Here is a 14831-nt window from a genome sequence, read left to right as displayed (position 1 = left end):
TTGACAAAGTACAGCATCCTCTCTTGATCAAAACCCTTCAGAGTATAGGGATAGAGGGTACATACCTTAATATCATAAAAGCGATCTATGAAAAACCCACAGTGAATATCATTCTCAATGGGGAAAAACTGAGAGCTTTCCCCCTAAGGTCAGGAACACGACAGGGATGTCCACTATCACCACTGCTTTTCAACATAGTATTAGAAGTCCTAGCCACAGCAGTCAGACAACAAAAAGAAATAAAAGGCATCCAAATAGGCAAAGAAGAAGTCAAACTCTCACTCTTCACAGATGATATGACACTTTATGTGGAAAACCCGAAAGATTCCACCCCAAAACTGCTAGAATTCATACAGGAATTCAGTCAAGTAGCCGGATATAAAATCAATGCACAGAAATCAGTGGCATTCCTATACACCAACAACAAGGCAGAAGAAAGAGAGATTAAGGAGTCAATGCCATTTACAACTGCACCCAAAATCATAAGATACCTAGGAATAAATCTAACCAAAGAGGCAAAGAATCTGTACTCAGAAAACTATAAAATACTCATGAAAGAAATTGAGGAAGACACAAAGAAATGGAAAAATGTTCCATGCTCATGGATTGGAAGAACAAATATTGTGAAGATGTCAATGCTACCTAAGGCAATCTACACATTCAATGCAATCCCTATCAAAATACCATCCACTTTTTTCAAAGAAATGGAGCAAATAATCCTAAAATTTGTATGGAACTGGAAAAGACCCCAAATAGCCAGAGGAATGTTGAAAAAGAAAAGCAAAGCTGGTGGCATCACAATTCCAAACTTCAAGCTCTATTACAAAGCATCAAGACAGTATGGTACTGGCACAAAAACAGACACATAGATCAGTGGAACAGAATAGAGAGCCCAGAAATGGACCCTCAACTCTATGGTCAACTAATCTTTGACAAAGCAGGAAAGAATGTCCAATGGAAAAAAGTCAGTCTCTTCAACAAATGGTGTTGGGAAAATTGGACAGCCACATGCAGAAGAATGAAACTGGACCATTTCCTTACACCGCACACAAAAATAGACTCCAAATGGTTGAAAGACCTAAATGTGAGACAGGAGTCCATCAAAATCCTAAAGGAGAACACAGGCATCAACCTCTTCGACCTCAGCCGCAGCAACTTCTTCCTAGAAACATCGCCATTGGCAAGGGAAGCAAGGGCAAAAATGAACTATTGGGACTTCATCAAGATAAAAAGCTTTTGCACAGCCAAGGAAACAGTCAACAAAACCGAAAGACAACCGACAGAATGGGAGAAGATATTTGCAAATGACATATCAGATAAAGGGCTAGTATCCAAAATCTATAAAGAACTTCTTAAACTCAACACCCAAAGAACAAATGATTTAATCAAGAAATGGGCAGAAGACATGAACAGACATTTTTCCAAAGAAGACATCCAAATGGCCAACGGACACATGAAAAAGTGTTCACCATCGCTTGGCATCAGGGAAATCCAAATCAAAATCTCAACGAGATACCACCTCACACCAGTCAGAATGGCTAAAATTAACAAGTCAGGAAACGACAGATGTTGGCGGGGATGCAGAGAAAGGGGAACCCTCCTACACTGTTGGTGGGAATGCAAGCTGGTGCAGCCACTCTGGAAAACAGTATGGAGCTTCCTCACAAAGTTGAAAATAGAGCTACCCTATAACCCAGCAATTGCACTAGTGGGTATTTACCCCAAAGATACAAATGTAGGGATCTGAAGGGGTACGTGTACCCCGATGTTTATAGCAGCAATATCCACAATAGCCAAACTACGGAAAGAGCCAAGATGTCCATCGACAGATGAATAGATAAAGAAGATGTGGTGTGTATACATATATATACACACCACACAATGGAATATATATATATATATACACACACACACATACACACAATGGAATATTATGCAGCCATCAAAAGTAATGAAATCTTGCCATTTGCAACGACATGGATGGAACTGGAGGGTATTATGCTGAGCGAAATAAGTCAGAGAAAGACATGTATCATATGACCTCACTGATATGAGGAATGCTTAATCTCAGGAAACAAACTGAGGGTTGCTGGTGTGGTGGGGGGTGGGAGGGATGGGGTGGCTGGTGATAGACACTGGGGAGGGTATGTGCTATGGTGAGCACTGTGAACTGTGTAAGCCTGTTGAATCACAGACCTGTACCTCTGGAATAAGTAATACATTGTATGTTAAAAAAAAAAAGATAGCAGGAAGGGAAGAATGAAGGGGGGGAAATTGGAGGGGGAGACGAACCATGAGAGACTATGGACTCTGAGAAACAAACTGAGGGTTCTAGAGGGGAGGGGGTGGGGGGATGGGTTAGCCTGGTGATGGGTATTAAGGAGGGCACGTACTGCATGGAGCACTGGGTGTTATACCCAAACAATGAATCATGGAACATTACATCAAAAACTAATGCTGTAATGTATGGTGATTAACATAACATAATAAAAAAAATAAATAAATAAGTAAATACTAAAAAAAAAAAAAGTCTGCCTTCAGCTCAGGTCATGATCCCAGGGTCCTGGGATCGAGCCCCGCATCGGGCTCCCCTCTCCCACTCCCCCTGCTTGTGTTCCTGCTCTATCTCTCTCTGTCAAATAAGTAAATAAAATCTTTAAAAAGAAAAGGCATGTGTGAAAGGCCAGCTGCATTTGGATGTAGGCCATGGTAGGCTGTGTGCCTGGTTGTCTGCCCTAAATACCATGTCCTAGAAGACACACTTTGTGCCCTTTCAAGGCCCCCGTAGCACACATTAACAGGGCCTTCCATTGAGTGGGCTTCAATAAACATGTATTAAACTGGCCAGGCTCGTATGGATTTAATTCCTGTCCCCAGGGCTGCCCTTTTCCAAGAAAGAAAAACAAAAAAGCAGGAAGAATAAGCTAAACAGGAGAAACAATATGAAATAATTCACAGTGCTTCAGAAAACTCTCCCTGTAAGCCCCAAATCTTGCTCATCTATGTTATCTAGAATTGCAAAATATGTTTCCCTAATATTTTGGCAAGAGACTATCTTCATGTCTTCTCAACAGTGGGAGTAATTGGTGGGGGGCGGGGGGGTGAGTTTAAGGCCCTGGGGAGACAGTGCTGCTTGGCTCCAGTTATGTGTTTGGTTGTCTCCTCCCTGGGAACCCCAAACGTGGGGAGGGGTGGGTTCTGGATCAGAAGGAAGCACACGGTACAGCCTGATCAGTACCAAGAAAAGTCTTGGGAGTTTACCTCCAGAACCCAATCCACGTTGGACGATTTTCAGCAGGTATGACCCTGTCTTGATCTACTTTCCTGTCTGTGTAGGAGCTTTTCTGTCAGGCACGGGTGGATGTTTAATCAATAGGATGATCTGATACTCCTATTGCTATTACAGGCTCAGGAAATAAATTTAGCAACGAACATTATTTTTCCAGGCATAGAAATTGGAACATAAAATTTGCCTGAATGGAAAGAAAAGCTCAGAAATCTTGACTTATACGGGTATCTCTGACTTACACGTATACCTGTGTTGCATACAATTTTGAAACTCATCCTGATCTTTCAGGTTCCAGTGGTTTAAATGGCTTCCAGGGCTACACTTCCAGAAACAAGCTTCAAATCGGCTTACGTTGCATGCATGCAAGATGATTACCACCAGCCTTCTCTGTGGTGCAAACTAGTTCTACGTTAGCAGTTGTACAGAGAATCACGTTAACATAGCTTATGTTAGAAAGCCAGTCTTTAAGGAATCACTCAGAAGACAATTGTTCAGGGGCACATGGGTGGCTCAGTCGGTTCAGCATCTGCCTTCGGCTCAGGTCACGATCCCAGGGTCCTGGGATCGAGCCCCGCATCATGCTCCTTGCTCAGCAGGGAGCCTGCTTCTCCCTCTCCCTCTGTAGCTCCCCCTGCTTGTGCTCTCTCTCACTCTCTCTCTCAAATAAATAAAAGCTTTTTTAAAAATTTAAAAAGAAAGCACTAAAAAAAAAAAAACAATTGTTTACTGAGCAGGCAAGACACTAGATATACAATGATAAGCAAACAGGTGCGGCACTCATTTCAAGGAACTTACTATCTAGAAGGTCTTTTTAATTACAATAGAATAACAATTTCACGGGTAGTTTTATACTGTGTCAACTTAGCCTACATTCGAACTACATTTCTCAGGATCCCCTCCCCAGTCCCGTTTGCCACAAGAGAAACCTTCATGCATTTTGGAACGCACAGATGAAAGCACAGGCTGATTGTGTGCTGGGCGCCAGGCCCTGCTGCAGCTTGCGCACGTCGTCACCGACCAGCGGGAGCCACGTGTTGGCACAGGGCATAGCTGGTGCGTCTTCAGAACTTGCAGTATCTGCCTCAGTTTCTCCCCTCCTCGGGCCAGGTGCCTTCAAGCTCCAAGGTGAAGCCCACAGCTCCTTCTGCAAGTCGCCCAAGTCCACATGTTGAGGCAGTGAGAGACAGAGCTTCCAGTTTGTTCTTGTTCTCTCCCATTTCACATCCAGCTTTTTTTCCCCCAATGGCAGACCCTGCCTGCCCACAGTGACTTCAGACCACCAGAACCCAAGGGGACAGCCTGACACAAACTTCTCCAGCAGCTCACACACCTGTGGAAGGTCTAATTACTATAATAAAGATGTTATCCTATATCTCTCTTGGTGGTTCTGGTTCCCTGATTGAACCCGGAAGCATCAATTACCTACAATTTAGAAGCAAAGGGCTTTGAGGAGAGTAGAGAGTTTATAAGCCTTTCGATAAAGAAATGGTTTTTAATTCATATTCATATAAGTAATACCGGTCTTTGCCAATCTAAGCGACAGGGAGATGTGCCAGCTTTCATGCTGAGCGCACAGATCCCCTTTGGCAGCCAAGTTTCAAAACACCAATCCAAACCTTCTCTGTCGTTTCCCCATCTAGCCTGCTTCTCTTGCCTCAGCTATGATTTAGGGGAGGCACAATGTAATGGCAAGAGCATCAAATTCAAAGGAAGCAAGAAATCTGAATTTAGAACCGCCACGGCACAGCGATGTGCTGGAGTTAAGATGTTCACAATCAGTTCCAATGACGGTTACAAAGACTCCAATTTTCATAAGAAACTTTTCAACTTGTTGTGATAGATATTAATATGAAGACATCCTCTTTCGCAAGTCTATATATGACCCTGATTATTTACAACTCAGGGTCTGTTTGCATTTAATTCCTTCCCCGCAAGAGACACCTGCAAGGGATTTTTTTTCCCCCAGCAAACCTGCAGAAGGAGCTGGTTCCTTAGAGAAGCAACAAATGCCTTTCTCAGATACAAAGACTGATCAATCATTGGGTTGATTCAACTCAAATACACCAATGACACGTAAAGAAGGCAAGCTGAGAGTTGCTGCAAATGGATGTTTTGAGGCCTGAAGCAAGTAGCTGAGCTAACAAAGGGGGAGATCACTTGGGAAAGATCACATAGTTCTGAAATCATCTGGTCTTATGTTTTTCTGTCCCACTAGACCGCATGCCTCCTAAGCACAAGGCCTGGCATATAGGAAGTGTTTAATGATTTTTTTTTTAACCTAAAAGACCTGGTTTTTGTTAAAAGAGGAAACAAACCCGTATTTTTCAAAAGATACTTAAAAAGAAATTTACTGAAGATGACATGGTCTTAAAAGACCAGGAAATACTTCTCTGTAAAGGAGCTGGTCTCATGAAGCTGGTCATACAGACTCGAGCAGCCCACTGTTCCTGCTTTCCCAGGAAAAACAGAAATGAAATAATGGGACCATAAGAAGATTCTGGATTCCCCAGGGTATGAGCCAGGCAACTTAGGATCATTTGCCTCCCTCATTCCATGTGGGCTCTTAGGAGGGGAGAACACAACCTACACCTTATAAAAACTCAAATCACACAGCACAGCAAGGAAGATTATGAGCACTGAGATAACTGTCATCTACCAGATAGTTGCCGACAAGAAAAGGCTAACACTGATGACAGCCTTCGACACCTGCGACATTAGTGGGCATCCTCGGCAACAGCCCTTGCTCCTAGATATAGCTGGAGAATAGCACCTTCGCTGGTAGCCGAGGAACCTCATTTGGTAAAATCAGCTACAAAGACTAGTCATCCAGTGACAAGTGCCTCCTGGGAAAGAGCCTCTTGGCTCCCTGGATGGTGAGCATCCCCCCTGGCCAGGTTTCAAGACTCAAAGTCACCAGCATTCCCCACCACCCCTCACCCACACTGGTTTTCTCTTCTCGGCACTTATACGTTCCCTGAACCAGCTGATCCACCTGCTATAGTTTCAATGACCAGCCTCTCAGTTCCTAAGTGCGAGACCTGTATGAATAATGATCACCTAATAGCCATCGTCACCTGCATTTCCAGAATGCAAAATAAATTCTTTCATGAGCACCTACAATGGACCAGGCTTGGGATACATCAGGGAACACAACACAGATTCCTGCCCTTCTGGAGCTTACATTCTGGTGACATGTTTGCCGAATTCGGCATGTTCAGACAGAACTGGTTTCCTTTCCCTGCTCCTCCGCCTCTGCCTTCTCAATTAATGGCCCCACCATTCACCCAGTGGCCTCTCTTCTACCTTACCCTCACGAGGTCCCAAATGCTGTCAGCTTCATACTTATCTCTGTGACCACACCCCACTGCTCAGAGGACCCCCAGTCCTTTGCCAGGTGACCCAGCCCCTGCTATCAGACTTATCTCCACTACATCCCTTGTTCCATCTACATCCAACTGAACCCGCCATTCATTCATTTCCACGTCCCTTGTCCTCTAGCATGTTTATCCCCTTGCCTCCAGCCTCCCTCCTTCCCCTGGCCTGGTAAGTGCCTCCTCATCCTCCAAGGACCAGCTCAATTGACATCCCTTCTTGGAAGGCTTCTCTATTCAAGTAGTTGTTTGCTTCCTCCTCCAACCAACTTACGATACTGTACTGATAGGCTTACCTGATTGCCACCCCCTCCAGACTGAGAACTCACTGAAGCCAAGGATCACACTGTCCGCCTTGGACTACTCCAGTCACCCCCCGCCCCAAGCACCATGCCTGGCCTGCAGGAGGTGCTCCAAAAAGTCAACTGTTCAATTTTGGTAACCTTCTTGCATTAGAAATAAAAGCCTTTTGTTCACAAGCAAGAATCCCTAGTTCAGCAGAAAGCATTTTTCTCTTTCTAGGGCCGGAGGTACTAGATTAAATAAGATAATCACTCACTTCACTTCTGGAGGCAACAGCCCGGTGCAGTGGGGTCAGCCACATGTTGTCCTTGGCATTTACACGAGCTCCTGGAAGCAGAAGCACAAGTTAGAGGCATAATGTAGTCGGGAAATTCTACTCATGTCAAGTCAAATGTGGTATCTTGTGCTCTCATTTGCCTGGTACAACCACCATATTTTGTTTTGTTTTTTCTTTGTATCAGTCATGCACTTTCTAGCCACCAGACAGGAGGAGAGACCCAGTACAGTAGAGAAGTGAAATCAGGAGCTGAAAACGGCACAAGAATTGGGTAAAGGCTAGATGAGAAGTGCGGTATCTCCTTGGACAGGAGACCCAGTTGTAAAAAGGCTGAGGTTCTCCAGGAGTAGGGAAATGTAGATCCTGAAGAACGAAGAACTTTTCAGGTATGTGTGTGCGTATGTAAATATATACATACATTATAAAATATATAATTATACATACATATAACATTTTAAATATAAAATATATAGTCACATATATTATTTTTAGTCCTTAAGCATACTTATCTCACAGGGCACACAATACCCTTCTTGGCAAACTGTCAAAGATGAGCAGCCTTCTAACAAAGATATACTAGAGGTCAGCTGGGTTTCAAACAAATCTTGTAAAGTTGAATTTGATGAGACTTGATCCAGGCTGAAGGGATTAGCAGAAATCTGTTCTATCCAAGAATCTTATATCTCTGGGACTAGCCAGATATCTAGGTAGGAAGCAATCAGCGTCCATGGAGCTTTTGGACAGACATACCAGGAAGCCTATGCAAATTGCTCATAGTTTCTTCCACTATGGGGCAGGCAGACAGGTTCACACATGAGCCAGAACCAGCTCACACTCAGGGCTGTGCCCTCATGCTCAACTTTCTGGGAGCCACATCTCCAATCAGGGAACAAAAGCTCCATGTGAATGGATTCCAAGAGAGTAGAGTATGCCCTCCCTTCCATGATAGTCTCTCAATTCTCCATGAGTGCAAGCCCACCAAATCTACAACTGAACCACAGAAACACCCAATATCAGCTTCCTTTTTGGGGGTTCAGGGTTTTTTTTAAAAAAAGATTTTATTTATTTGAGAGAGAGTGAGTGAGCATGAGCGGGGTGGGGGGGATCAGAGGGAGAGGCAGACTCCCCACTGAGCAAGGGGCCTGAAGCGGGGCTCCATCTCAGGACCCTGAAATCTACCTGAAGCGGGGCTCCATCTCAGGACCCTGAAATCTACCTGAGCCGAACACAGATGCTTAACCGAATGAGCCACCCAGGTGCCCCTGGGGTTCAGGGTTTTGATCAGTCTTTTGCTCAGATGGAAAATTTTGTGAAATAAAAGAGAAGGGTAAGAGAAGTATGTGTAGATGCAATAAGAGGAGCCAATGTTAGCCTCAGGACAACAAGGAAGGAAGCTCATGAGGAAGAAGAGTGCAGGGATGAATCAAAGAAACTAGAAAGTAAGGCAGAAAAGGGGAAATGCAGAGGGGATGCCTCTGGAACAGGGCCAAGAAAATTAGTCAAGTGGAAGCAGGGATTGATTCATCTCTCTGAGGCCAAGGAGAGCTGAGAGCTGAAAAATAGAAACCTAGTTTTAAAAAGGAAAAAAAGAAAAAGACAACAGGTGACTTTCGTGGGTCAAAGTGAGCTAGAGGGGTGCCTGGGTGGCTCAGTCAGTTAAGCGTCTGGCTCTTGTTTTCGTCATGATCACACGGTGGTGAGATTGAGCCCTGCATTGGGCTCCATCTGGGCATGGAGTCTGCTTAATATTCTCTCTCTCCCTCTGCCCCTCCCCCCACTCACTCTCTCTCTCTCTCTTAAAAAAAAAGTGAGCTAGAAATTTAGTTTAAGCAACCAGCTAAAAAAGAAATAACAAATCATAGAACTTAACACTACTTTTTCTCTTTAACTGAAGAACAAATACCATCAACAATATTAATTCTAGAAAACAAGAACATAATACTTCCTAAAACAAAGAGAGAAAGTCTCTCCTCCCCTCCCCCCATTCTGATTTCATTGGTTTGAGATGGGGCCAGGCACAAATAGTTTTTAAAAGCTCCCCAAGACCCAAGGTTATTTTAATATGCTGTCAAGGTTGAAAGCCACTGATAAATTGTTGCTTAGTTCATCAAGTTTTGAATCATAATTCTACTAACTCCATCCAGGCAGCTTACCTCAGGAGGCTCAAGCCCCTTACATCAATAGGATCAAATAAAATCAGCTTGGGCATGCTAAGAATCAAAGGCAGTAGGTATCTCCCTCCCCTGCAGCAGGAAGTCCTGGGTTTACGGCTCTGGAGTGAACATCCTAAAGGGCTGGGTGCAAGTCTCCTCCCCGGGGGAAGCGTGCCTCGACCTGGCCCTTCCGCTCACCCTCTCCTTGTTTAAGGAACTTGATGTCACGAAGTCGAACCAGTCATCTGAAAGGGAGAATACTTGGCCACAGCACACTCTGGGTCTGAGTTGTCACCTAGCCATCTGCATGATGTCTCTTTCCCCACTCTAGTCGCCCCTTCCTTCAGCATGTTTAGAGGAAGTAACACTATGTGGGTCAGATACCTGCTATGGGTACTGCATCAGCTCAGACTCAGAGCCTCAAAGTCAGCGCTGTCCAATGGAAATGTGATGTGAGCCAAGGATGCAATTTTAAGTTTTCTAGTAGCCACATTAAAAAGGGGATTAAAAAACAAGTAAAATTAATTTCAGTAATATATCTTATTTAACTCAATATATCCAAAATATCATGCAATTGAGTTTAAAATTATTGAGGTAATTTACATTTTTTTTTCATGCAAAAGCTTCAAAATCCAATGTGTATTTTACCCTTACAGCACATCTGCACTGAAACTGGCCACACATCACGTGCTCAGTAGCCACAGCTGGTTTGTGACTACCGTGTTGGACAGTGCAGATCTAAATGCTAAGCGGTAGAGCCCAGACTTGGAGATTCATTCGCCTAGGAGTTCCCTTTAGTTCTAAAGAGCTACAATTCTATTATTACAGCTGTGCAACTGCTAAGAGCCTTGTTAAAAATCGCTAACATAATCTGAGCTCTTACTCTGTACACTAACGTACGTGTAGTCCATTGAATAGGGAGATGCTACTAAGATGCCAATTTTGTAGATGAAGGAATTAAGGCCATGAGAATTAATATGCTCCAGGTACCCAACTAGGAAGGGGCAGATTTGAACGCAGGCAGTCTGACTTCAAAGCCCAAGCTCTTAGGCGCTGTGCCTCACTTCATCACTAGCCTTCAACTAAACACTGATTAAGCGTCCCTTCCACTGTCCGCATTTTTCTCCCCATTCCTTACATTCATTCCTCTCTCCCTCTGTCCATCTCTCTCTCTCTCTTTTTCTCCATTTTCATATATCTATTTTCAAATATATGTGTGTATATATTCCCCCTTGATTTCATTTCCTTCTTTCCCACCTTTCTCCTTTTAGCTCCAAACACTGGTTATAATAATATGAAACAGAAATACATACTTTATTATTCATAGTCTTTGACAGAGTAAATTTTGCATTGCATGTGCATAAACTTCAAAAGCTAATGCAAGAAGAACCCTAAATGGCAAGACAACCTATGAAAATATACTTCTCAAAATTCAAGAGGGAGAGGCAAATAAAAGCAACAATAACATACCATTTCACACCCATCAAGTTGGTGAAAATTGTAAAGTAGGACAATGCCAAGAGTTAGCAAGGGTATGGAGTTATATTAAGACTTACATACAGGCAGTGGGAGTGTGAATTGGTACAACTGCCTTTGGGAAGCAATTGGTGCTACCTAGTAAAATTGACAATACATGTGCCCTACTACCCAGCAACCCCCAATTGTATACCCTGGACAAACTCTCACACGTGTGTAAGAATGTTCACTGCAGCATGTTTGTAACAGCAAGAAACTGGAATCTTAAATGTTGATCAAGAGGAAAATGAATATATACATTACGGTATTTTTGTACAATGGAATGCCACACTGTCATGGAAATGAGGGAACTGAAGTTTTATATATACATAAACAGATGCACTTCAAAAACACAACATGAACGAACAAATGAAGTTGCAAAGTAATACCTATGGCATAATGTCAGTTATAAAAAGTTTTTAAATTTACAAAAACAATTCTATATGTGGTTTGTGGATGCACACTCATGAAATAAAAATAATAAATGTGGCTAAAGAAAACAGATACCAATTCTGGATAGTGGTTGCTTCTAGAGCAGGGTGGTGGGAGAAAGGATTGAAGTAAGCATGTGAAATGGGCTGGAAGTGTATATTCAATATTTTATTTAGAAAAAAAGATATGAGGGGTGCCTGGGTGACTCAGTCGGTTAAGTGTCCGCCTTCAACTCAGGTCATGATCCCAGAGTACGAGGATGAAGCCCCACGTCAGGCTCTCCGCTCAGTGGGGAGTCTGCTTCTCCCTCTGACCCTCCCCATCTTGCGTGCTCTCTCTTTCTCTGACTCTCTCAAATAAATAAACAAAATCTAAAAAAAAAAAAAAAGATATGATACAAACATGGAAAAAATGTTACGATTTCTTAAATCTTGGTGTACCCGGGTATTACTTATATTATTCTCCACATTTTCTGTATGTTTGAAATATTTACTATTGAACATTTTTAAGAAAGCTAGTGCATCTGAAGTTTTATGTTTCTTCATAAAAATAGGGAGGATTAATATGCTTTTTCTTACACTATTTTCTCAGTTAGTGGCTCTTCTCCTTGGTAAAAATAAAATGACATTTCCATATATAAAGTGGCCCAGTCATAGTCTCTTCCAGGATGTTCCTAAGGCTCACCCCAGGTGAGTAAGTGATTAGGAGCCACGACTGCTGTTGGATTTGTAGATAACCTTGGTTGCACAGTCCAATTTGAAAAGAAATTTTTAGGTTAACAACTTGTTCCTTGCTGGTCCCGTTGTTACTTCTTTCTCATGCTCTCTTCCCTCCACAATCACTATAGCTGACCCCACAGGTAGACCCCCAGCTGTAGAACAGAGGCAAGGTAAGCACACCCAGGAAAGGTGAGACCATGGAAGTCCATACCACCCAAAGGTGAGAGAGCTCTAGAATCTGATGGAATCTTTTGCTGTCTCTCCAAATGCCATTTTATCACCACATTTTGAATCTAAGCATCTCAACCCAGTAGCTCCTCACCAGGCAGACCACCAGGACACTAAGGAGGGGCACAGTGCATGTGTGTGGTACCTGCCCAGACCTGTGTCCACCTGCTTTTGCCACTGCGTGTTGAAATCTTACCTTTAGTCTCACTCTATCTTCTCCCTCCCCCTCCCTCCCTCTCTCTCTCCCCCTCACCCTCCGTTCCTCCCTCTCTCCCTCTTACACCCAACCCATTTCTGTCTTTGTGTATGTGTGCACTAGAATGCTCTATAACATGTTTCTAAAGGAAGTAACTATGGGTTAATGTTAAGACTAATCCTCATGAATGTATTATAAAAGGTTAATCATAAAAGTAAAATACTGGAAACTTTGGGGTTAGACAAAGAAGAGTTGGTTAAATAAATTCCTATATAGCCATATGAGGTAGCTGTGATGATTTATAAGACTTCTTAATAATATTACATGAAAAAAGCAAGGACTGAAATATTACATATGGAATGAGCCCACTTTTGTAGAAACATTGAACAGTCGAGAAGGATGAACCACAAAAGCCCCGAGATCACTTTCTGGCACAGGGTAAGCACTACCTAATTGCTTGCTCACTATTAGCAGAGCAGAGTCAGGGACTTAGGGATAGAAACTGGGGGCATCTGCCAATGGCACAATGTCCCAACCTAGGTCTAAGGCCAGGGCAGACCTAAATTAATAGTTGCTCATTGAAGGATGCTTTCTGGTTAAAACAGAGATTCCTCAATGTCTCTTCCACTGATCCAATTTGAACAGCAGCTATGAAAATCTGCCTATCGCAAAGAAAACCAACAGTCCTATTTTACTTCATGTTTTGTTCATACGAACAATGCATGAAAATGCTTTTTTAAAAAATAAAATGGATTTACATATTTGGGTAAATTCCCCTTGAGGATTATCCTCAATGCTGGACTCTTCCTATTTCCTGAAAAAAAAAAAAAAAAGAAAAGAAAAAAACCACTGCTCTGAGCCTGGTACATAAGCTTCCAGTTTCTTTTATCCCTTCACATGCCAATCTATGTACCATAGAAAAATTGAGAGAATTAAGCTGAGTGGTCAGTACAATATTCTTTTTGTGTATTTAAAACATCACACAATAATTTTTAAAAATCTACAGTGTTTTATAAATATGCTTTTACATAGATTATATCATATCATAATAACCTTCTGAATATTGTCTCCTGTTACAGTAACATTCTGAATTTCTGAATTGTTTCTGAATTGACACTCTGAATCATTTCACCCAACAATGTATTTTTTGTATGTGTCTCTGTTGACACCTACAGTATGAGTCCATTCCTTTTAATTACCACATGTATTCCAACACTAACATAGTATACTTTTTAGACATTCTCTCCATTGATAGGTATTTCATTTGTTTCCAGTATTTCTTTATTCAAACAATGCTGCTGTGAACATCCATAAAATGATTCCTTATGCAAACATGCAAGTATTTGTCGAGGACAGATCATCAGAAATGGACTTTCTGTGTCATGGGTCATGCACACTTTTGGTTTTAATCCTTAGTCTCAACCCTCCAAAGAGAGCTACTGTGTGAGAGTGCTTCGTTTCCCACATCCTCATCAACACTTGATATTATTAGTCATGTAAAATATTGCAAATTTGATTGGGAGAAAATAGTATCACATTTTTTGGTTTTCCTGTTTAATAGTGAGATTGGGCATCTTCTGAGATGTTTGTTTACTGGCCATTTGCAATTCATTCTCTGAGAACTGCTTGTTCATATACTTGGCCTGTTTCCTCTATTTTTCCATTATATTGTTATAATATATATTATATTACGTATAATCTATTCTATTGTTTTTTTCTTATAATTTATACATTTACACTGTATTGTTATTACTATTATTATTTATATATTCTGAAAATTTCCAGTTTTATGTAGATCCAAATGTGGCTTTTAATATTAAAATTCTTTCAAGGAGAAAAACGACCCTGAGCTTGCTAAGTATCATAAAGCAACCCACCCCCGCGGCATGTCGCAGACAACCCACACACCCGGCGTGTCACAGACAACCCACCCCCGGCGTGTCACAACCAACCACACCTGCGGTGTCTCATAACCAACCACACCAGCATTGTTTCTGTGCAGCTTTAGAGTCACTTGAGGAACTGAAAAATCTTTAGAAATCTAGGAAGTGGCTTCCTTCAGTCTCCATCCCTCCACTCATCCTCCTCCAGAAGGTTAAACAGGCAGCTGCCAGGAAAACCTCCTCTCTCTGAACAACAAAATTATTATGACAAAAGCAGAGTTATCTGAACGGGGGGACCAAGGACTATTTCATCAGTGTCATCCCCTGCCACCCTCTTCCTCATCCTCTTCCGTCGAACACGTCCAACAGTCTTGTTTACATGTCTGAGGGAGACTTCGGATGGTTCTGAGTTGAATACTTATAACTGATTTTTCTAAAGGAAGCTTCATGTTATTTACCTGCCTG

At 42.3% G+C, this 14831-nt stretch overlaps 1 protein-coding gene across 6 annotated transcripts in view; it reads right to left on the bottom strand.

The window, feature by feature from the left end:
• The window catches only part of ANKRD44 (ankyrin repeat domain 44), a 320329-nt gene that overhangs the window by 144191 nt on the left and 161307 nt on the right, over positions 1-14831 (bottom strand). For all 6 annotated transcript variants that reach the window (XM_035007476.1, XM_035007479.1, XM_035007478.1 and 3 more), the window contains exon 4: positions 7220-7290. In XM_035007476.1, coding sequence (XP_034863367.1) covers positions 7220-7290 — 71 coding nt within the window. The remainder of the gene's footprint in view (positions 1-7219; positions 7291-14831) is intronic.

This window comes from Mirounga leonina, unplaced genomic scaffold, assembly GCF_011800145.1.
Source record: "Mirounga leonina isolate KUSES-001 unplaced genomic scaffold, KU_Mleo_1.0 Mir_151, whole genome shotgun sequence".
In the NCBI taxonomy this organism is placed as follows: Eukaryota; Metazoa; Chordata; class Mammalia; order Carnivora; family Phocidae; genus Mirounga; species Mirounga leonina.
The sequence above is the reverse complement of the archived record's forward strand: the minus strand, read 5'-3'. Positions and strand labels throughout refer to the sequence as shown.